The 22,686-nt window shown below is 44.5% G+C and overlaps 1 protein-coding gene across 11 annotated transcripts in view; it reads right to left on the reverse strand.

Annotated features, from left to right (window-relative positions):
- Positions 1–22,686, reverse strand: part of ANK1 (ankyrin 1) — a 373,803-nt gene that overhangs the window by 23,399 nt on the left and 327,718 nt on the right. For 8 of the 11 annotated variants that reach the window (XM_040346192.1, XM_040346191.1, XM_040346194.1 and 5 more), the window contains 6 exons: positions 17,897–18,205; positions 17,736–17,808; positions 14,708–14,876; positions 5,804–5,887; positions 3,921–4,073; positions 558–698 (listed from right to left, as the gene is read on the reverse strand). In XM_040346192.1, the coding sequence (XP_040202126.1) occupies positions 600–698; positions 3,921–4,073; positions 5,804–5,887; positions 14,708–14,876; positions 17,736–17,808; positions 17,897–18,205 (887 nt within the window). In that variant the 3' untranslated portion in view covers positions 558–599. Of the gene's footprint in view, positions 1–557; positions 699–3,920; positions 4,074–5,803; positions 5,888–13,551; positions 14,226–14,707; positions 14,877–17,735; positions 17,809–17,896; positions 18,206–22,686 lie in introns of those variants that run through there. The other 3 variants (XM_040346197.1, XM_040346201.1, XM_040346202.1) reach the window with 3 other exon arrangements.

Genomic DNA, 22,686 nt, shown 5'->3' on the forward strand with positions numbered 1-22,686 from the left:
CAACTGCTATGTGCACAGGGTCCCCTGGGGACTTAACAAGCCTTATTAACATCTAGTGAGGCTTCTTTAAAGAAGACGTCTGGTCCAAACCTATTTAGGCTTAAACCTGCTCCCACCCCCATTCTATGCCCTATACTAACTACTCTGTAAAGGATAGATGTGTATACTTACCTTTTTTAAGGGTGCACCAGTCTGGTCACATGATTTCCCAAGTGGCCGGCTTCAAGGAAGCGAGACAGCAGCGACAAAGGCTGCAGTGCCTGGGCAGTGAAGCCATCCATAGACTTACTATGGGGCATCTACTGTCCGCTGTTGCCCTTCTCTTCCCTGAAACTGGCACTGGGAGCTGATCATGTGACCATACTGGAGTGCCCTTAGACTAGGTAAGTATACAAATCTTTACTTTATGGGGTAGTTAGTATAGGGCTTAGAATTGGGGTGGGAGCAAGTTTAAGCTTAGAAATTAACTTTTGTTAAATACAGAGTTTCCTGGTTAGTCCACATGTACTACAGACTAAGGATGTTACCTGGGATTTTCCCACACTAAATTGCATTACCTGGGCGTTTCCCAGTATTTTGGGTGTCCCAGATTTGTGGTCTCACTGCTGCACCCGTTTGGTGCCGGCTCGTTTCACAATCTGTGCCCCTTTCCTCCCGTCTCCGACCTCTGACCTCAGAGAGTCAAACTCGTCCTCTGCCTGCCATGGGCAGCCCGGTGAGGGAACATGGGTTTTTAGGGATAGGGAGATGAAAGGGCACACATGGACAACAGAGGTAGACGTGGAGAAAGAGACACGAGGAATACACAACAATAAATGGGACAGAGAAAAATATAAAGAATGAGTATTGAGCACAAAACACAAGACAAAACAAGAGAAAGAACAAGTACAGGACAAAGGTCAGCAAAGGCAGCTCTGTACACTGTGAGTGTGTTCAAACACCAATGGCCTGTAAAAGGGATATGTGAATGTGTCTATATATTAGTAATGCATACTATCAAACTAAAGATGAAAGTGTGGAATGAGCCTTTTTAAAGTATGAAAACTGTTTGTTTAAAGATACAGCCAGCATATCTATTAAAGTGAACCTAAATGGCGTAAAATATTTTAACTAATACTTTTTAACTGAGGTTGGGCTGTTTGGAATGCCTGCAAATGCATGTATTAGCCTTCTAATTGACCTCTGTGGAACCCCAACCTGTACATGGGACATTGATTTCTAGCAAAGTTGAAATAAAACTCTGTCTCCTCCTGGCGCTAAGCCCCACCTCCTTTCATTCAACCGTCAAATCAATGGGCAATAGAGGCTTTGGAATTTCACAGCTGAACAATTAGCACCATATGGGGTAAGGCTAAATTTTATTTTGGGCACAAGTGGAGGCTCCATGCACATTCTGGGCCTTGAATCGATTTCAAGACAGGTACTTGAAGGTACGTGAAGGCATCACAAGGTGCCCACTCTTTAATATAGTTGTTACCAGAGGGGGCTCTAGGCTTTGTGAGGCCTTAAGCTAAACTTAGACACGGGGGCCCCACTCCTGCCCATAATGGGTAAAAAAATTCAAGCAAATAAAAATGGCTGCAGAAAGTTGCATGGATCTAGCACACGGTGATTGAGCAGAGGCAAATTAGGCAGCCGCAAAGCCCCTGTGAGTGCGAGGCCTTAGGCGACCGCCTAATTAAAGAGCCGCCTCTGGTTGATACCTTAGAACTGTTTTAACCACTTGCCGTCGCCGCACCGTCGAAATACGTCCACAAGGTGGCTCTGCTGGGCGAGAGCACGTAATATGACGTCCTCTCTCCCAGCCGCCACTAGGGGCGCGCGCGCCGCCGGAGGTGCGCGCGCACCCCCCGCTCGCCCCCGACTCCCGTGCGTGTGCCTGGCGGGCGCGATCGCCGCCGGGCACACGCGATCGCTCGGTACAGAGCGGGGACCGGGAGCTGTCGGTCCTGTCAGCAGGGGAAATGCTGATCTTTGGTTCATACAATGTATGAACCGAGGATCAGTGTTTCCCCTAGTGAGGCCACCCCCCCCCCCCACAGTAAGAACACACCCAGGCATACTTAACCCCTTCCCCGCCCCCTAGTGTTAACCCCTTCACTGCCAGTGGCATTTTTATAGCAATCCAATGCATTTTTATAGCACTGATCGCTATAAAAATGCCAATGGTCCCAAAAATGTGTCAAAAGTGTCCGAAGTGTCCGCCATAATGTCGCAGTACCGAAAAAAAAAATCGCTGATCGCCGCCATTACTAGTAAAAAAAATATAATAAAAATGACATAAAAATACCCCCTATTTTGTAAACGCTATAACTTTTGCGCAAACCAATCAATAAACGCTTATTGCGATTTTTTTTTACGAAAAATATGTAGACGAAAACGTATCGGCCTAAACTGAGGAAAAAATTTTTTTTTTATATATTTTTGGGGGATATTTATTATAGCAAAATGTAAAAAATATTCATTTTTTTCAAAATTGTCGCTCTATTTTTGTTTATAGCGCAAAAACTAAAAACCACAGAGGTGATCAAATACCACCAAAAGAAAGCTCTATTTGTGGGGAAAAAAGGACGCCAATTTTGTTTGGGAGCCACGTCGCACGGCCGCGCAATTGTCTGTTAAAGCGTCAGAGTCCCGAATCGCAAAAAGTACTCTGGTCTTTGGGCAGCAATATGGTCCGGGGGGTAAGTGGTTAAGTAAGGTTAAGTTAACTTTTAGTATTTACCATTTAGAGACTGCAGCTAATTGGTCTTTTAAAAGGTTAGTTCACCTTTTCAGAAAAAATGAAAAGGTGAACTAGAACCCCCAGTTTCTGCTGTACTTAACTCTGTGAGTGATGAGATGTTAGTGTCCACACAACTAGCACAGCAGTCCGGGGATTAAAAATGTTTGCTCTTCTTTCTGCAGTGTTTCCAGAACAGATCAGAGTGATGCTCTGTGTGTCGGCGCTGACAAATCAGAATCATTTTCCAGACTGCTGCACTGGTCGCATGGCCACTGACAGCTTATCACTCACTGAGGTAAGTAAAGGAGAGACTGGGGGAAGGATGTACAGTGTTAGTTTACCTTTTCATGTATTCTCTAAAGGTGAACTTACATTTTAAGGGCTTTAAAAAATCTGGTTGACACTTCATAAATGCTTGCTGTACAAATTGCACTTCAGGCTAGTATTTGCAGGCTGAAACCCAATAGGCATTATCAGTTTGTTTCCCTGATTTTCTGCACATGCGGGGACAATTATTGCATTACGAATGTGCACCATGTTATTGGTAGCCTTCCTGATAACTATTTCTTTTTAATTTCCACCTGTGTCATGATTCATAAATAAACTACTCTTTGAGCATTTAGGAGTGCTGGCAATATCATTTGTTTTCAACTGGTAGACGGCATCATCCATTTTGCAGTTTCAGCAACTCTTGCATAAAGTGCGACAGCTGCATGAAGTGCGATGTGGCATCGACAAACAAAACAGGTATCTTCAATCCAAAGTTGACAATATCTGTTATTTCTGAGCACATTCTCCGAAATATCTCCTCTTATCTTGGTCAACATCAGATCTAAATAAACCTGAAAGCACAGGGCATTTGCCTATCGGCACAAACCCTAAAAGGAGGTTGTATTGTCCAATTGTAAATTGTGTGGCCAGCTTAAAATGTTTTCAACTTCAGTCTATTGATTTGTACAGCAAAGGGTATCAGTATAAGTCTAAACTTCCTGCTTTTATCAGAAATTTAGCTTTTCTGTACCACGTTCTAGATATTAAAAAATTTGGAAAGCAAAAAGAAATACTTCAAAATATAAGACCCTGTGTGGATGTTATGTCACAGGTGACCAGTCTGCAGGAGGACAGATGCAGCAGGTGACAAAAAAAAGACAGAAAGCAGATGAAGATGAAGAGGGACTACATGGGGACATCATACCTCTCTGTGCAGGACTGCATATTTCAGGTAATTAGGTGTCTCACTCTCAAGCTCTTCTGGCTCTTGCAATGTCCCCTCAATTATCAAGTCCTCATTGTCCCCCAAATCTGTGGACCCTGGTGGCCCCACTCTGCGCAGGACCTTTCTGACTGTCTGCAGAAGATAAAAGACAAGACAAAATCCAAGCATTAATAATACATTGGGGTTGATTTACTAAAACTGGAGAGTGCAAAATCTGATGCAGCTCTGCATAGAAACCAATCAAATAAAAAAAAAATTGTCAACCATTTTTGGGATCATTGACATTTACAGAGCGATCAGTGCTATAAATATGCACTGATTACCATGTAAATATCACTGGCAGGGAAGGGGTTAACACTAGGGGCGATCAAGGGGTTGTTCCCTATTGTGTGTTCTAACGCTGGGGGACTAACTAGAAGAGATGACAGATCATGGTCTGACAGCATGTGGATTTGTGTGTTTACACACACAAACCTCTGTGCTGCAGCTCGTGCACGCGATCGCGCGTGGCCAGCGGTGCCTTTTGCGCGCCCACTGGTGGTTCTCCTGGGCAAAGACAGCCATTCTGCCGCAGTAAATCTGCGTGAGGCGGTTGGGAACCAGTTAATTAAACAAGTTAGAAGCTGATTGGCTACCATGCACAGTTGCACCATATTTTGCACTCTCCAGTTTTACTGCTAGTAGTATAGTACAAGGTTCACTTGGGGGGCGAATTGGGGGGCGAATCCGCAAGGCGTCCTGAAGTATTTGCACCCACTTCCGGCCACACGTCACGGGCAAAAGACAGGTTTTTCCTGACTTCCCGTCTGTCCCCTGTTGTGTGCTGGGAACACTCGGCTCCCAGCACACAGCGTGTGAGCCAATCGGCGGGCGCAGCGCGACTCGCGCATGCGCCGTAGGGAACCGGGTAGTGAAGCCGGAGCGCTTCACTTCCTGGTTCCCTCACTGAGGATGGCGGGGGGAGCAGCAGAGAGACAAGCGATCGCTCGTCCTCTGCTGCGGACGGCGCTGGACTCCAGGACAGGTAAGTGTCCTAATATTAAAAGTCAGCAGCTGCAGTATTTGTAGCTGCTGGCTTTTAATATTTTTTTTTACTGGCACATCCGCTTTAAGAACAAGCCTACAGTCCCTGTCTTGTTTGTAACCCAGGGACCGCCTGTATATGAGGCCAGACTGGAAGAAAGAACATCTAACTGTTTATGTCTAGCCTCATGCACAAGACTGGCGGTGCTACAGAAGATAAAAAGAGGACAGAGGAGTCTGATCCCATGATTTGCAAACCATACAAGAGGTCAGTTGCTGGGAAAACCTTTTTGTGGTTAATTTAAAACCAAAGAATTCCAAATATAAATGATATTTTATGTACAGCCTGACATTTGAAATGTGGAGAAAGCGGTCTCAGATAGTCCTAAAAAAACACAAAAAAAATGCAAAACTGGAGAGTGCAAAATCTGGTGCAGCTGTACATAGAAGTCAATCGACTTCCAACTTCAGCTTGTTCAATTAAGCTTTAACAAAGTAAAAAAAAATAGAAGCTGATTGGCTTCTATGCAGAGCTGCACCAATTTTTGCACTTTCCAGTTTTAGTAAATAAACCCCAATAAAATTATACTGTTGGGATAGACAATGCGCTATTGTGGTATTTATCAATTACAATGTACTAAAAGACCGATTTGTAGAAATGCATTGGAAATGCTGAAAAAGTTACTAGTTACTAGTTTAGAATGAAATCACCTTTTAAATCCAGCTCATCAAATAATAATGAGGTAACCCAGCATGAAACAATAAATATAAAATGGGGTATAAAGCCATGGATGTTGGGTGCATATTGGGAAAGGGAAACATTCCAGGGACAAACCCACCTTCTTTGTGACTATGTTCCCCTGTTCATCTGTAAATTCCTCTTCTGTCACCTGCTCCCCAGGAATGTCAGGGACTTCATTCCCCTGAAACAAATGACAATGTTATTGCACAACAACAGCAGTAAATTGAGACAGTCTGCAGGAACTGTACATACAGGATCTGCAACCAGAAATAGCCATGCTGGCTCAGACACACCACTTATTTATAACATGGGAAGTTTATGGAACATTCGTTACAGTTGAGAACACATTGTAGCCCACAAGTGTATCTGAGATATGCAGAGACTGAGGCTTTTAGTTTTAAAGATACCCAGTTACAACTGGGCTTATTTATGCAAGAATCTGATTATTTTCTCTCCAATTATTTAAAATTCTGCTGATTTAGCTTTACTTAGTTTCACCAAGCACATCCCTTGTAATTTAAAATAAACTAAACACACCACATTCTAAACAAGCAGTAGAAGTGCTTTAAAACAAAGTTTCATTACACCTGTAGCTATTAGCATTGTGGAGAAATTTTCTAGGTTCCCAACGGAAGCACAGAAATCCCAGCTATTTTCTATAAGCTAGTTCAGGTGGGCAATAAAATATAGGCAGTTGAGCTGTGGTTTTACAGCCCCCTAACTACCCCTCAAAGCCCAACACAGCAGCCGGAGGGGTTGCACACATGCTGTGACAAAAATTATACCCCACCATGAAACTGTTCTGTAACCACATGCAATGCACAGGGTTACAGCATGGTGGTGCAGGCTTTTCAGGGTTACAACGGTGAGGAGGCAACATATCGGCTCCCAGGTGACAGACAGCAAGGACTGGCACGAGTTAGCAGAATCTGGGCCAACTGCCAGGCCTCTAACATAAACACACAGCAGGTGTTTCTAAGCTGTTGGAAATAGTGATGCACCGAAATTTCAGCCGTCAACAATTATCCGCTGAAAATAGGATTTTCAGCGTTGTGTCGAAAGAAAAAAAAAAGTGCTGATAATGGCTACCGAAAACACCCACGATTTTTCCGCAATTTTGCCTCACTTATGGTATGTTTTTCATAGGTCACATGACTCAAATACGCAACAAATATGCATTTCAATGGGATTTTGGTGCGGTTTGCCAAATATGCACCAAAAATGCAGCAAGCAGGATTTTTAACACCTCTTCAAAAGATGCCGATAATGGCCAAAAAATTCATGATATTAATTAAAAAGTCGAATATAATTATTTATAAAAATACATATACATATATTTTTTTAAACCGTCAATTTCTGTTCCGATTTTGGCCAAGTGCATCCTGAATTTTCAGTTTTAGCACCAACATTTTTTTATTTCGGTGCACCGCTAGTTAAAAACCAACTGAAACCCAAGTTTAGAGTCTTTCTTGTTATCTTTGAGGATTTTTATGAATTACTTTACTATACAGGCTGCTAGAGAGGCGGGTGGCTTGTTTTAAAGATTGTTTTACTGCTTGTTATTTTTTATATTTAAAGAGATACATCCAGAAGGAGATGAGACTTCAATGCTTATTAATAATGATTAGTGAGGGGAAAAAGACAGCCAATCGCAGAGCTCACTGGCTTTGGTTGCTTTACATTCAACCAGGGCTACCCTCCAATAGGTTTCTCAGAATGTCACTCAGAGCTTGAACCAATAGAAGGAGAACCAGACCACATTAATAAAGAAGTCCTAGTATGTGTATATATGAATGCCCTCAAGATTGTAAGCTCCTTGAGGGCAGGGACTGATATCATTCTAAAATGTACATGTAAAGTGCTGTGTAAATTGATAGCTCTATATAAGTACCTGTAATAATAATAATAACATCAATACCATGTAGATGTTTACATCCTTCTCAGTGCTGTCAAGTCACCTGGGAAACTCAGGAGTCTCCCTGTCATTTGGATTTACCCCAGCATTGCCCACATGCGCATGTGCAGAGATGAAGAGTGGTAGAAAAGGGACTACATAAGTGATGTTGGATGATGGGAACCAGAGGTATGCTTTAGTAAAAGAGGGGGGTATAAAGGTGAGAAGTACTGGATGAGGGGGTCCAAAGGTTTGCCATAGTAAAAGAGGGGTACAGAGGTTAGCAGTGTTGGATTAGGGGGACCAAAAGGTATGCATGGTAAAAGAGGGGGTACAAAGGTGAGCAGTGCTGGATGAGGGAAATCCAAAGGTATGCAGTGGTAGAAGAGAGGGTATAGAGGTTAGCAGTGTAGGATGAGGGGGACCAAAGGTATGCATCAGTAGAAGAGGGGGTACAGAGATTAGCAGTGCTGGATGTGGAGGTACAAAGGTATGCAGTGGTAGAAGAGAGGGTACAGAGGTTAGCAGTGTTGGATGAGGGAGTCCAAAGGTATGCATCAGTAGAAAAGGGGGTAGAGAGGTTAGCAGTGCTGGATGTGGAGGTACAAAGGTATGCATCAGTAGAAGAGGGGGTACAGAGGATAGCAGTGTTGGATGAGGGAGTCCAAAGGTATGCATCAGTAGAAAAGGGGGTAGAGAGGTTAGCAGTGCTGGATGTGGAGGTACAAAGGTATGCAGCAGTAGAAGAGGAGGGGTACAGAGGTTAGCAGTGCTGGATGTGGAGGTACAAAGGTATGCATCAGTAGAAGAGGGGGTACAGAGGTTAGCAGTGCTGGATGTGGAGGTACAAAGGTATGCAGCAGTAGAAGAGGAGGGGGTACAAAGGTTAGCAGTGCTGGATGTGGAGGTACAAAGGTATGCATCAGTAGAAGAGAGGGTACAGAGGTTAGCAGTGCTGGATGTGGAGGTACAAAGGTATGCAGCAGTAGAAGAGGGGGTACAGAGGTTAGCAGTGCTGGATGTGGAGGTACAAAGGTATGCAGCAGTAGAAGAGGGGGTACAGAGGTTAGCAGTGCTGGATGAGGAGGTACAAAGGTATGCAGTGGTAGAATAGGGGGTACAGAGGTTAGCATTGCTGGATGAGGGGGTACAAAGGTATGAAGTGGTAGAAGAGGGGGTACAGAGGTTAGCAGTGCTGGATGAGGGGGTACAAATGCTGGACAGTGTAATTCAAAGGAGAGCAGTGGAAGACAAGAGGCTGCAGAGGAGAGCTGTGGACAAGAGGTACAGAGGTGACTGGTGGTAGACAGGGGACTGCATAGTTGAGCAGTGGTGAATGAGGGGTTGCAGAGGTGAGCTGTGGATAAGGGGCGCTGAACAGTATGGTGGACGAGGGTGGGTGAGGGTGGCGGAGCATCACCCCTACTGCATGACTCTTATGATTGGCTCTCACAGTGTTTACATGATCGGGCATCCATTCCGTTGGCTTCAGATCAGAAGCCATGACCAAGAGATGTCAGAGGCAGCTCAGTCAGTGTGCTGGGAGTATGTAGTGAGTGTGTTCTTAGCACACAACCTCAGGTCACAGTGGACCTATATGTGCAGCGATTGATCTTTAAGGCCCACTTTTCCTGCCACTGCATGTATCCCTAATGCTGCGTACACACAACCGTTTTTCGGGTTGTAAAAAATGATGGGCCAGATTCACGTAGAGCGGCGTATCTTGCCTCACTATGTTACGCGGACGTAACATAGTGAGGCAAGGCCAGTATTCACAAAGCACTTGCTCCATAAGTTACGTTGGCGTAGCGAAACTGGGCCGGCGTAAGCCCGCCTAATTCAAAGTAGGCAGGTAGTGGGCGTGCTACATTTCAATTAACCGTGACCCCATGTAAATGAAGGGCCGTTGGTGCGGCGCATGCGCGCGCATGCTCGGAATCACGTCGCAAATACTCCCTCAGATACGTCGCCTCAATGCTTTCGACGTGAACCTAACCTACACCCAGCCCCATTTACGTACGACTTACGTAAACAACGTAAAATCCGACGTCCATACCTTGCATGGGCTGCGCCACCTATAGAGGTGTTTTATCTTTACGCCGGACGTATGTCTTACGTAAACTGCGTAGCTTACTGCGACGGGCGTACGTCCATTCATGAATCGGCGTATCTTGCTCATTTACATATTCGACGCGTAAATCAACGTAAGCGCCCCTAGCGACCAGCGTACATATGCACCCAAGATACAACGGCGTAGGAGACTTACGTCGGTCGTATCTTGGCAACATTCAGGCGTATTTCATTTTAAGAATGAGCGCAAAGATACGACGGCGCACATTCGGACTTACGACGGCGTATCTACTCATACGTCGGCGTAAGTCTTTATGAATCTGGCCCAATGTTTTTTTCAACCCGATCGTTAAAACGGCCTTGCCTACACACGATCGTGAAAAAAAAATGCTCTAGCAAAGCTTGGTGACGTACAACGGCACTATAAAGGGGAAGTTCCATTCAGATGGCGCCACCCTTGGGGCTGCTTTTGCTGATTTCGTGTTAGTAAAAGACGATTTGTGCTTTTCTGTCTGTTACTGCGTGATGAATGTGCTTACTCCATTACGAATGCTAGTTTTACCAGAACGAGCGCTCCCGTCTCATAACTTGCTTCTGAGCATGCACGTTTTTTTCACGTCGTTAAAGCCCACACACGACCATTTTTTACGACGTTAAAAACGACAATGGTAAAAAGTCGTGAAAAATTAGAGCATGTTCTAAATTTTTAATGGCCATTTTTTACATCGTGAAAAATGCTCTGGAGCCCACACACGGTCGTTTTTAATGACATAAAACAATAAAAAAAATTTACAACCCGAAAAACGGTTGTGTGTACGCGGCATTATGTCTTACTGTGCAAATTTATGAGTTGGCTGACTCTCTTAAAACTATGCGCTCCCTGTGAGGCTGATATCTTATCCCAACAATTGTTAACAGACAGAATAGTTTATTTGAGCCAGTAAGAGCTCCCTCTAGTGGCCAGTCTACTTATTTTTTTAGATTAAATACACCAACTTGTTGCTCTGGCTTTCAAAAAACAGATATACAGAGGAGAAAAGTCCTATTGTATGCATTAGATCTATACACAAGACACTGTGCCCTATACACTGATATACAGAGGAGAAAAATCCTATTATATAAATGAGATGTATACACCGCACACTGCGTCCTATACACTGATATACAGAGGAGAAAAGTCCTATTATATAAATGAGATGTATACACCGCACACTGCGTCCTATACACTGATATACAGAGGAGAAAAGTCCTATTATATAAATGAGATGTATACACCGCACACTGTGCCCTATACACTGATATACAGAGGAGAAAAATCTATTATATAAATGAGATGTATACACTGCACACTGTGCCCTATACACTGATATACAGAGGAGAAAAGTATATTATATAAATGAGATGTATACACCGCACACTGTGCCCTATATACTGATATACAGAGGAGAAAAGTCATATTATATAAATGAGATGTATACACCGCACACTGCATCCTATACACTGATATACAGAGGAGAAAAATCGAAGGGCCAGATTCTCAAAGGGCTTACGACGGCGCAACGCTATTTCCGCCGTCGCAAGTCCTAATCTGGCCCGGCGTATCTATGCGACTGATTCTTAGAATCAGTTACGCATAGATATCCATTAGATCTGACAGGCGTAAGGCTCTTACGCTGTCAGATCTTAGATGCATTTTTTTTTCCCGCCGCTAGATGTCGCGGACGTCGTTTTCCCCGTCGTCTATGCAAATTAGCTATTTACGCGAGATTCCCGAACGTACGCGTGGTCGACGCAGTGAATTTACGACGTTTCCGTAGCTTTTGCGACGCGTAAAGTTGCCCCTGCTATATGAGGGGCAACCAATAATAAGTATGGCCGTCGTTCCCGAGTCGAAATTTAAAAAAGTACCTCGTTTGTGTAAGTCGTCCGTGAATGGCGCTGTACGCCATTTACGTTAACGTCGAAACCAATGACGTCCTTGCGACGTCATTTAGCGCAATGCACGTCGGGAAATTTTAGGGACGGCGCATGCGCAGTACGTTCGGCGTGCAAACGTGCCTGATTTAAATGATCCACGCCCCCTACCCGGATCATTTGAATTAGGCGGGCTTGCGCCGGAGGATTTACACTACGCCGCCGCAACTTTACAGGCAAGTGCTTTGTGAATCAAGCACTTGCCTGTAAAACTTGCGGCGGCGTAACATAAATGAGATACGTTACGCCGCCGCAAAGATGCGGCGATCTACAAGAATCTGGCCCTTAGTGTATACATTAGATCTATACACCAGACGCTGCGTCCTATACACTGATATACAGAAGAGAAAAGTCCTATTATATAAATGAGATATATACATCGAACAATGCGTCCTATACACTGATTTACAGAGGAGAAAAGTCTATTATATAAATGAGATGTATATACCGCACACTGTGTCCTATATACTGATATACAGAGGAGAAAAGTCATATTATATAAATGAGATGTATACACCGCACACTGCATCCTATACACTGATATACAGAGGAGAAAAATCGAAGGGCCAGATTCTCAAAGGGCTTACGACGGCGCAACGCTATTTCCGCCGTCGCAAGTCCTAATCTGGCCCGGCGTATCTATGCGACTGATTCTTAGAATCAGTTACGCATAGATATCCATTAGATCTGACAGGCGTAAGGCTCTTACGCTGTCAGATCTTAGATGCATTTTTTTTTCCCGCCGCTAGATGTCGCGGACGTCGTTTTCCCCCGTCGTCTATGCAAATTAGCTATTTACGCGAGATTCCCGAACGTACGCGCGGTCGACGCAGTGAATTTACGACGTTTCCGTAGCTTTTGCGACGCGTAAAGTTGCCCCTGCTATATGAGGGGCAACCAATAATAAGTATGGCCGTCGTTCCCGAGTCGAAATTTAAAAAAGTACCTCGTTTGTGTAAGTCGTCCGTGAATGGCGCTGTACGCCATTTACGTTAACGTCGAAACCAATGACGTCCTTGCGACGTCATTTAGCGCAATGCACGTCGGGAAATTTTAGGGACGGCGCATGCGCAGTACGTTCGGCGTGCAAACGTGCCTGATTTAAATGATCCACGCCCCCTACCCGGATCATTTGAATTAGGCGGGCTTGCGCCGGAGGATTTACACTACGCCGCCGCAACTTTACAGGCAAGTGCTTTGTGAATCAAGCACTTGCCTGTAAAACTTGCGGCGGCGTAACATAAATGAGATACGTTACGGCGCCGCAAAGATGCGGCGATCTACAAGAATCTGGCCCTTAGTGTATACATTAGATCTATACACCAGACGCTGCGTCCTATACACTGATATACAGAAGAGAAAAGTCCTATTATATAAATGAGATATATACATCGAACAATGCGTCCTATACACTGATTTACAGAGGAGAAAAGTCTATTATATAAATGAGATGTATATACCGCACACTGTGTCCTATATACTGATATACAGAGGAGAAAAGTCTATTATATAAATGAGATGTATATATTGCACACTGTGTCCTATACACTAATATACAGAGGAGAAAAGTCCTAGTGTATACATTAGATCAATACAGTAGGCACTGTGTCCTATACACTGATATACAGAGGAGAAATGTCCTATTATAGAAATGAGATATATACACCGCACACTGCATCCTATACACTGATATACAGAGGAGAAAGTCCTATTATATAAATGAGATGTATACATCGCACACTGCGTCCTATACACTGATATACAGAGGAGAAAAGTCTTTATATATAAATAGGGTGTACAACTGACAAAATACGTCCTAAAAATTCATATATGTTTTTTTCCCCCAAAATTGAAACAGAAGATAAAGTGACAGTGATATAGGATTTAAAAGCTGTTCAGCCCTTTACCTGGACGATCACTCTCCGGCGCACAACCTTGGTGGTCAGTGTCTCTTCGTCGTCCTCCACCCCTCCTTCCCCTAGTTCCCGGTCCAGTTCTGTGTGCATTCGCTTTAGTACAAACTTTGCTGCTCCTCGTACAATGTGCACCACATTCTGACAGCTCACCACGAAAAAGCCGATCAGGACTATGCAGACCCCTAGCTCTGTCAGAAAACCCCACATTCTTTACAATCTTCTCACCTGCTGGACTGACCCCTTTTTCTCAAACAATGAGATCTTAAATAACGTTAAATTCTTGATTCTCCTAACTAAACAACTGAGATGTTGGCGTCTCTGCCCAGTCCACCCCTCTCATATTCTTCACTCTTCCCTGACTGTACTATGATCCTAAAATAATAGAGATTACATCAAAGAATAATACAGATGAAACTGGACGCCAGTGATTTGCTACTGTAAGCAAAGGATACAAATATCACGCCCCTCTTCTACTAAGAATCTATTGATCCCAATAAGAGGACCTGCTAACATAAATCCTACTGATCAGCAGTTCTCCCAATCGGATTCCAAATGTCAACCCTAAAATCAGCAGATGTTGAGGTGCGGGGGCCGAGGGAAGCCCCGTATGTCAGCTCCTGGGAAGATTTCAGGCTCTGTGTCAGCTGTTTGATGACGAGGGGCTGAAATTAGAGCTAAAGGGAAGGCGGAGGGACACTTAATACCCTGGCTGGAAAGTAAAAAGGTGGTAGAAGAGGGAAGAATAACCTCAGAGCTGCGCTGAAAGTCACTGGGAGTCTGAAACTTACACCAACTTAAGAGTCCCATACACAAGGACTTCTGACTGTCCCTGCAGGAATAGATCAGACCCGTAGGACATTTTTTTCACCCACTTGCATTCCTACAATTCAATGCATGCTGGCTGATCTCTGTAGGCATTGCGTGGTGTTAGCTCACCTCTATGATCAGCAGAGAACGATAGCCATAGGAGGTACATAATGCCCGGAGGTGTTTTATGACTACACACTGGAAATGATCATGCAATCTATTGACTGGAGTTCTTGTATGTATGAAATTAGAGACATTTGTGTTTTTGGACCTGTCTCTGAATATGCGATCTTTATAGGTAGGGGATAATGAGGTGAAGACACACCATCAAAGTACTTACCCCTCCTTGCCGCCTTGAAGTGTACACAGTGCTGTGCTCTACCCGGATCGTCGTGCTACTTTTTAACGTTGGGTGGAGCTCCTCATAGGCCACTGGTGCGCCATTATCATGGCGAGGAGATCTACGTGGAGTGGAGGGTGCAGGGGCATCGGAAGCCCAGTCCAGAATCCTACAGATCGGAAAGATATGTGCTTAAAGGAAAGCTGTCATGACAGAAATGCACTGACCTCTCCTCTTGAAAAGGACTGCTTCCTGGCTGTCATTTTCATCCAATGGCTTTAATACTTTCCGAGTCAACAACATAGAGAAAACTTACAGAATACTTAGGCCCCGTACACACGACCGAGTTTCTCGGCAGAATTCAGCCAGAAACTCGGTCGGAGCTGTATTCTGCCGAGAAACCCGGCCGTGTGTACACTTTCGGCCGAGGAAACCGACGAGAATCTCGTCGTGCCAAATAGAGAACATGTTCTCTATTTCCTCGTTACTCAATGAGGAAATTTGGCTCGCCGAGATCCTCGGCGGCTTCACAAGAAACTCGACGAGCAAAACGATGTGTTTTGCTCGTCGAGTTTCTCGGCCGTGTGTACGGGGCCTAACTCTGGGTCTGTGAGTCAGAAAGTATTGAGGTCAAAGGCAAGAGGTTGTAAATTTAAATGGGCCTTGCCAGAATGTGCATAAAACAAGAGGTAGTAAATGACAGCTCTAGTACCCCTTTCAGCTCACCCTTAATATCACCTGCAAAAATGCATCTAACAGAGCAGTATACAATATAAAACCATTTGAAAAAATGTAGCTATTACTTAATCAGAATTTTTCACTAGCACGACTTCATAGTCACTTGCAGCTAAGTGGACCTGTTGAGCCGACATAATGTATGGTGCACATGACTGATGTGTTGCAGCGGAAGGCGGAAGTTTGACATTTTGACAGTTTTATTTAATCATATCACTTTAGGCCCCTTCCACACGGGGACGGATCCGTTATCGGCGTCCACCAGCTCAGCTGGAGATCTCTCCGCTTGTCGAACGCCGCTGCACGTCTAAGGAGAGATCAGGCGATCCGCCAGGACAGATGGCGACGTATCGCCATATGTCTGATTTTAGCAGATCGCATGTCAGCGTACATGGTCACCGCTGACATCCAATGCTCCATAGACAAGCATTGAGTGCCCGTTCAGGTTCGAATAAACTGACAGACGGACCTGAAGGGTCCGCCCGTGTGAAAGTGATTCCAAAGGCACACTATTTATTTAAAAAAACAAAACAAAAAATAACAAATGGTTTTGTACAAACTCCTCTTTTCAGGTCCCCTGCTGGCGCTCCTGGCCCCTCCCCCATGCCAAGTGCCTCCATAGCAAATCACTTGCTATAGGGGCACCTGTGCATGCTCCCTCCCAAGCCCGCACAAGTGCATAGAATGCATAGGTAAAAAAAAACTTTTTCCTTTAGAACCACTTTAACTATAACTCCATCTGTGGTTACAGTTTTCTCTTGGTCCTTCTGCAAAATCCTACAAATACCTGTGTCTGCTTTCACTACAGTGGGATAAAAAAAATGATGCAGGGAGCGAGGCTATCAGCATTGGAATTGCACATTCACAAGCAACACTTAGTCCTGCCCACTACTTTCTGGATTGACAACATTGCCTCTGTTGCTGAAACCTTCCCACTGTCAGCTGCAGTGTCTGGGACAGGGAGCGTGTAAAATATAAAAATAAGGAGTGTTTGGCTGAGTCAGAAAGGTAAAGGAAGCTTCTTCTTCTTTATGAGGCTTGTGCCAGTAGCCAGGTTTGGTACAGTGGAACTTTGGATTACGACCCATTGGCTTGAATCCTGCTCATTTTGCGAGACAACACTCGCAAACCGAGTCAGGATTTAAAAAAAAAAAGTTGCTCGTCTTTCAAACCACTCGTTAACCACTTCAGATCCGCGCTATTGACAAAAGACGTCTGCAGCGCGGACCTGAAGTGCCGGGTGGACGTCTTTGGACGACATTTAAAGTGCATTACCCGCGCGCGCCTCTGGGGGGCGCGCAGCGGGTAAACACTGTCCCTGCGCATCGCTGAAGAGCCGATGCGTGTACCTGGCAGCCGCGATGTCCGCCGGGTACACGCGATCGGCGGTAACACAGCAGGGACGTGGAGCTCTGTGTGTAAACACAGAGCTCCATGTGCTGTCAGAGGAGAGGAGACCGATCTGTGTCTCTTGTACATAGGGACATAGCATCGGTCACCTCCCCCAGTCACCCCCCCTCCCCCCACACAGTTAGAACACACCCAGGATACACATTTAACCCCTTCCTCACCCCTAGTGTTAACCCCTTCCCTGCCAGTCACATTTATACAGTAATTAGTGCATTTTTATAGCACTGATCGCTGTATAAATGTGAATGGTCCCAAATTTGTGTCAAAAGTGTCCGATACGTCCGCCGCAATATCGCAGTCCCAATAAAAATTGCAGATCGCCGCCATTACTAGTAAAAAAAAAATAATAAAAAAAAAAATCATCATTTTGTTCCCCATTTTGTAGGCGCTATAACTTTTGCGCAAACCAGTCGCTTATTGCGATTTTTATATTTTTTTAAATTGTCGCTCTATTTTTGTTTATAGCGCAAAAAATAAAAACCGCAGAGGTGATCAAATACCACCAAAATAAAGCTCTATTTGTGGGGAAAAAAGGGCGTCAATTTTGTTTGGGAGCCACGTCGCACGACCGCGCAGTTGTCAGTTAAAGCGACGCAGTGCCGGAAGCTGAAATTTCGCCTGGGCACGAAGGGGGTTTATGTGCCCAGTAAGCAAGTGGTTAACCAAGGTTCCACTGTACTTGTTTAGACTGTCAAACAGGAACCCTTATACTTTAAATATAAAGAAATTAACTTATACTAGTGACAACAGGGGTGTTGCCAAGTGTAGACGATCAGATTCCAATTGCCATTGTTCTAGCACAGAAATTAAACCTTTGGCTCTGTTCCGGTAATGGAATTGTGCATCCTTGTATATGGTTATATGGCACTGAGCCATGACTTACCTTTCTACACTACTTCCTGTCACTCTGCATGTGGTAGGTGTCTCTGTTATCCGGGCCTGGACCCGTTCTGGTCCTGCAATAAATGAACAAGGTGTTTAGAAATGATTGTCCACATGCTGAATCTGTCCCACTTTCTCACACCGTCATCTTTAACCTCTGACCTCCAGCTTCAGTCTCCTCCTCATCCAGCTCAGGGGAGCCCGAAGATGGACGCGGCTGGGCATCCCACTCATCCTCAGCCTTGCTGCATTCCAGGGATGAGTCCTCAGGAGCCACAAGGGAAGGGGACAGGCCTGAGGCCCATAGAGGCAGGTCGGGTAGGTCCAACACCCCATCGGGCTCCGCGGTTGCCATGGGGACTCCATCCAAAATGGACGCTTCACTCCAGTACTGATCCATGCGCAATGGGGAGGGTAGGGAGTAGTTGAGAGAGGCCGGGGAAAGCAGCTCATCTTGTGCCAAGGACTGACCTGTGGGAGGGGAGGGTGGGGAAGGGGGTGTCACAGCCACTCACTCCAAAAAGCAGAAGATGCAATCATTTCCCACATCTGCCAATAACACAATTTAATGTGAAGCAGCTGCTTCCCACTCAACCCAATGCAATAAACCCCATGTACTACGGTAAATATTCTGGAACTAAAAAAGTGAAATTCTAGTGCACCATTTCTCTACATTGTTTATTTCCTCCTTATAATGTACAATGCTATGCACTTCAGAACTAACGTGCCATTACGACAGTATTCTGAATAAGACAACAGACAAGGTATGAGATCTCTGAGGAATGTAAAGTATTTCTGTGATTAAAGAAAAAAGTCTACCGTCATCTATGCTGGGCCTCATGAATGAAAACTGAAAAAGAAAAGGCATATAGATGCATTGCTATAGTAACATTTCAAAAGCTTTATCTCATTCGCCACACAAAAAGACTGCTGATCTGACTGGCTGGTAACGGTCATCCTGTAACTACACTCGCTTTCTATCCATGAGGCCATTTTTAGTTTGCATGAATTTGTTTGCTCTGAAGTGCCTTTCTGGATGGGCTTTTGCTTGTTTCAAGCAGGTTTTTGAATTCCCATACAAAAATCTATGAGAACGCAAAGACCGGTGGAAGCAGGTCAAATGGAAGTGAGAAGGAGGTGTACTGCAGGTCATGTGCACTTGTCAATGAATTCTGAAAGATCTCAGAAGCATCTCAAACTGATGGTACAAGCTCAAAACCCGTTAACACAGGCCCTTACTATGTATAGGTGGCATTGCACCTTAATGGGGCTTTCTGGGACAAATGGAAATTGGACAACTGCCTTGGACTCCTCTGTACTGTCCTCATACGCCATAATGTGACTATCATACTTCTTTACATACTTTTAAAATCCAACATATAGATGGAATGGTACTCAGACAGTAAGCAGAGTCAGAGGAAGAAGCCAAACTTGGCACCGGAGCCAATTATGTCATCACGGGTGCAGAGTGGTGATGTCACAATGCTCTTACTTGACATATCTACTTTTCGTATGTGTATCTGGAGCCTCTGTATGCTATTTCTGTGCAAGATTGCTGTTGACCTCGACTTACTGGAAAGTCACTGGAAGCTTTCTGATGTACAGGAATAACATATTGAGAAACCGAATGCCCTACAGTGAGTTCAGGGTGCTGCAGCCCAGATCCATTGTAGCTTTATGGCCACAAAGGTGGATTCACCTCCTAGCACTCTCTTGAAAAATGGGTGGTTTTAATCCTGGTAACATTAAAGTGGAAGTAAACCCTCCTATCGTTTTCAGCCATGGAAGCGGCCATCTTGACCTCTGTTTAATCTGCAACTGCCATGATGCTGTACATGTGACCTGTTATGAAACCAGCCATTGGATGGTTTGGCAGTTTGGTTGAGAGCACAAACAAATGTGACAGCTAGCATTTCCGGCATGCCGGGAATGTTAACTGTTTTTGTAACTATCAAATTGAAGGGTTTACTTCCACTTTAAGTAAGGATGTGACATTGATACTGTACAAAACTGTCTCCAATTTTATCTTATTCCAGAAAACCTCTTAATTTTCTATCTTACACAAGACACAATTAACCAAAACCACGGCAGCCTTGTTTATGTTGTGAATAAAACCGAGAGGGCTAAGCTCTGGGTTCCTACTTACACTGAGATATATTAGGGACACGGCCCTATATAGAGTGTGAGCTGCTGAATGTGCAGGCTGCGAGGCCCCTTGTCACCACTTGCTTACCCAGCTGTTTGAGCCGTCAGAAGTGACAGACACCCTGCCACGTGTCACACCCTGTCTGCTGCTTTTAGAAAGATGAGACCCCCAGAAGAGACAAGGCAAGAGGGGCTGCTGCAAGAGAAAATCTACCATGTCACCTGACATAAATGTTATTTAGACATTGTGAGAGCTCACCATAGCTAATCGGTAACAGTGTGTAAAAAAGCAGTGATTACTGGCAGTGCAACACAGGATGTCTGCCATATCTATACAACGCACAACACCACAACTCCACAACCTATAAAGACACAAGTCACAACACTCGTGCACATGCACACAAAGACACTGACAAACGCAGATTTAGAAAAGGGAGACCTTCGTTCTGCTAACTATCCCTCTGCAGAGGTAAGGAAAAAATATTAATGTGCACAGATAAACCTCAGAGGACATTTACCATATGGCATGAAGCTGGAGCCTTTCTCTGACCTTAAAATACCTTTGTGTTTGTCAAGATTTTGTAATTGCATCAGTGTAAAAATATCGTACGGTTATATCTTGTCGCCTAAAAATCAGAAAATAGATGTTTTTAAAAACATACAGTGGATAGAGCCTGTGCATCCCTTGAGAAGAGGGACTGGATCAGCGTCCTAGGCCCTGGCAGCCTCCATATGCAGTTATTGCTTATTGAGCAATCCAGTAGCATATGGGTTTTAAATTCAACAATGGTATAAGTAACCCATACTGGCTACATTTTAGATTTCAGCTCTTCTTTATTGATAGGTTAACAAAAAAGATCATCTGTAACAAGTATTTGAAATCCCAATAAATGCAAAGTGTGTATAGCAAGCACACCAGATAACAGAAGCTGGCACACAAGGTGACACAAAACCTTGTAAGTAAAAAAAACAATATATAGTGCAGCGTTTGATTAGTTAATCTAATAAAAGAAATTCAGTAAAAGTTCAAAGAGCAACTGAAGTATTGCAAAGTTTGGTCACAATGTGTGAAAAAGTTCATCCAGTATAGTTCATCTCTTGAGTGTTAGACACTAACCAGAACTTAAAAACATCTAGCAGTGTGTAATATAATAGAATCCACCAAAAGATCCGGTGAACATGAGCCTCTACCCGAACTATGCACTCACCAGAATTAAGGTATAAAACAGCTCCAGTCAATGTCTCTTAGCAGACATTCCTCATCATCTCCGATTGGCACTGTAACCTCCTTTATTTAGGGATCCACGAGCTGTGTATAAAGAGCTCACCAAACATGAGCACAAAGGTACTTGTATTTGTATAAGTTTGGCTGTTTTGTTTTACTATGTGTAGCACTCTGGTGTGTGGGCAGGGTTGCTCACAAATTTAGTTTGCCAGATAGTAAATGTCCTGGTTAATTGTTAGAAGATCCACTGATCCCTCTCTAATTCTGGAGTTGCTGCACCTTTTCTCTTCTGTCACTAGGTGGCACTTTTACTGGTGACAATAGATCGACAAGGGAATAGCAAGGTCAGATTATGAATGGATGGGGTGTCTCAGCTGGGCAGACAAGGGTTTCTTTAGTACCTTGGCCTGCTGGGAGAGCCTATTTATTTGGGTGGAGTCAGGTCATTGGGGTTCTGTGCCACCTGGACGACTATCTGGGTGAACGTGTTGCTAGGCCAGAAGTTTGGGCCTATCCCAGGGACACCTGGCTGCTAGGCTGCCTGTCGCCTTTGGGAGTAGGAGAAGCAGCGTGGGGTTGGGACTGCCAGATTGGTGTCCAACCAAGTTACTAAGGTTTAGCTGGATGGGGAACCAGTCATGGTCGGAGATAAAGGGGAAGCAGGAACCATCCACCTTATTACCAGAGACTACTGTGAGTAAGCCTGAAGAGGTTCCAGAGCAGTCTTCTTGCCAACCGGGGTTGGTGAAGAAGTGGTAAAGCTTCAGCAAGTGCCAAGCGAGGGACCCATTGGGTTAGCTGGGGTGACACTTGGGAAGTGTACAGTGGGTTAGCTGTGGAAGAGCTCAAGGGATCCAGTGGGCGGCTAGGATCTGGAAGTCTAGTGAGAGACTGGGAGCTCAGTGAGTGATGTCCTACAGTGGGAAACTGTGAGATGAGATAAGAGAAGAACCCTACTGTGTTGCCAAGTGCTATGTGTGAAGATCTTTGGAAACTGTTAAAAGCTTAGCTGACATAGGAGACTGTGGTCCAGCCAATACAAAAGTTGCATCCGGCTGGAGGCTTTGAACTGTATAGCTGTCTGCCTATTGTGTCTCGGAGTCTGCCAATTGTCATTGCATCTACCTAAGGGTGTCCTGGCTCTAACCCTCTCTCCCACAGTTATTTTTAAGAGACAATAAATCTCTTTATTAGCATTCAAAAAGTGACTGACGCCCATCATTTCATCTTGCATTACACACACCATGCCTGGTAACCCATTTTGCGAAGATGGATGTCAGCTCTCCCTGACTCTGGAGGTCACCATCAGGCATCTAGAGGTACGGGAGGCCGCTACATATGTTTTAATGCTGCAGCATTTATCTGGATGTAATGTTAAAGTTTTATAATAAACTACTACTCTATACAAGTACTTTTGGGCTCCTGTTTGGTGAGCTCTTTATACATATCTCATGGATCCCTCAGTAAAAGAGAAAACAGTGCCAATAGAAGATGATGAGGAGTGTCTGCTAAGAGGCATTGATTGGAGCTGTTTTATACCCTAATTCTGGTGAGTGTATAGTTTGGATGGAGACTCACAAGC

This window comes from Rana temporaria, chromosome 3 (genome assembly GCF_905171775.1).
Source record: "Rana temporaria chromosome 3, aRanTem1.1, whole genome shotgun sequence".
Classification (NCBI taxonomy): Eukaryota; Metazoa; Chordata; class Amphibia; order Anura; family Ranidae; genus Rana; species Rana temporaria.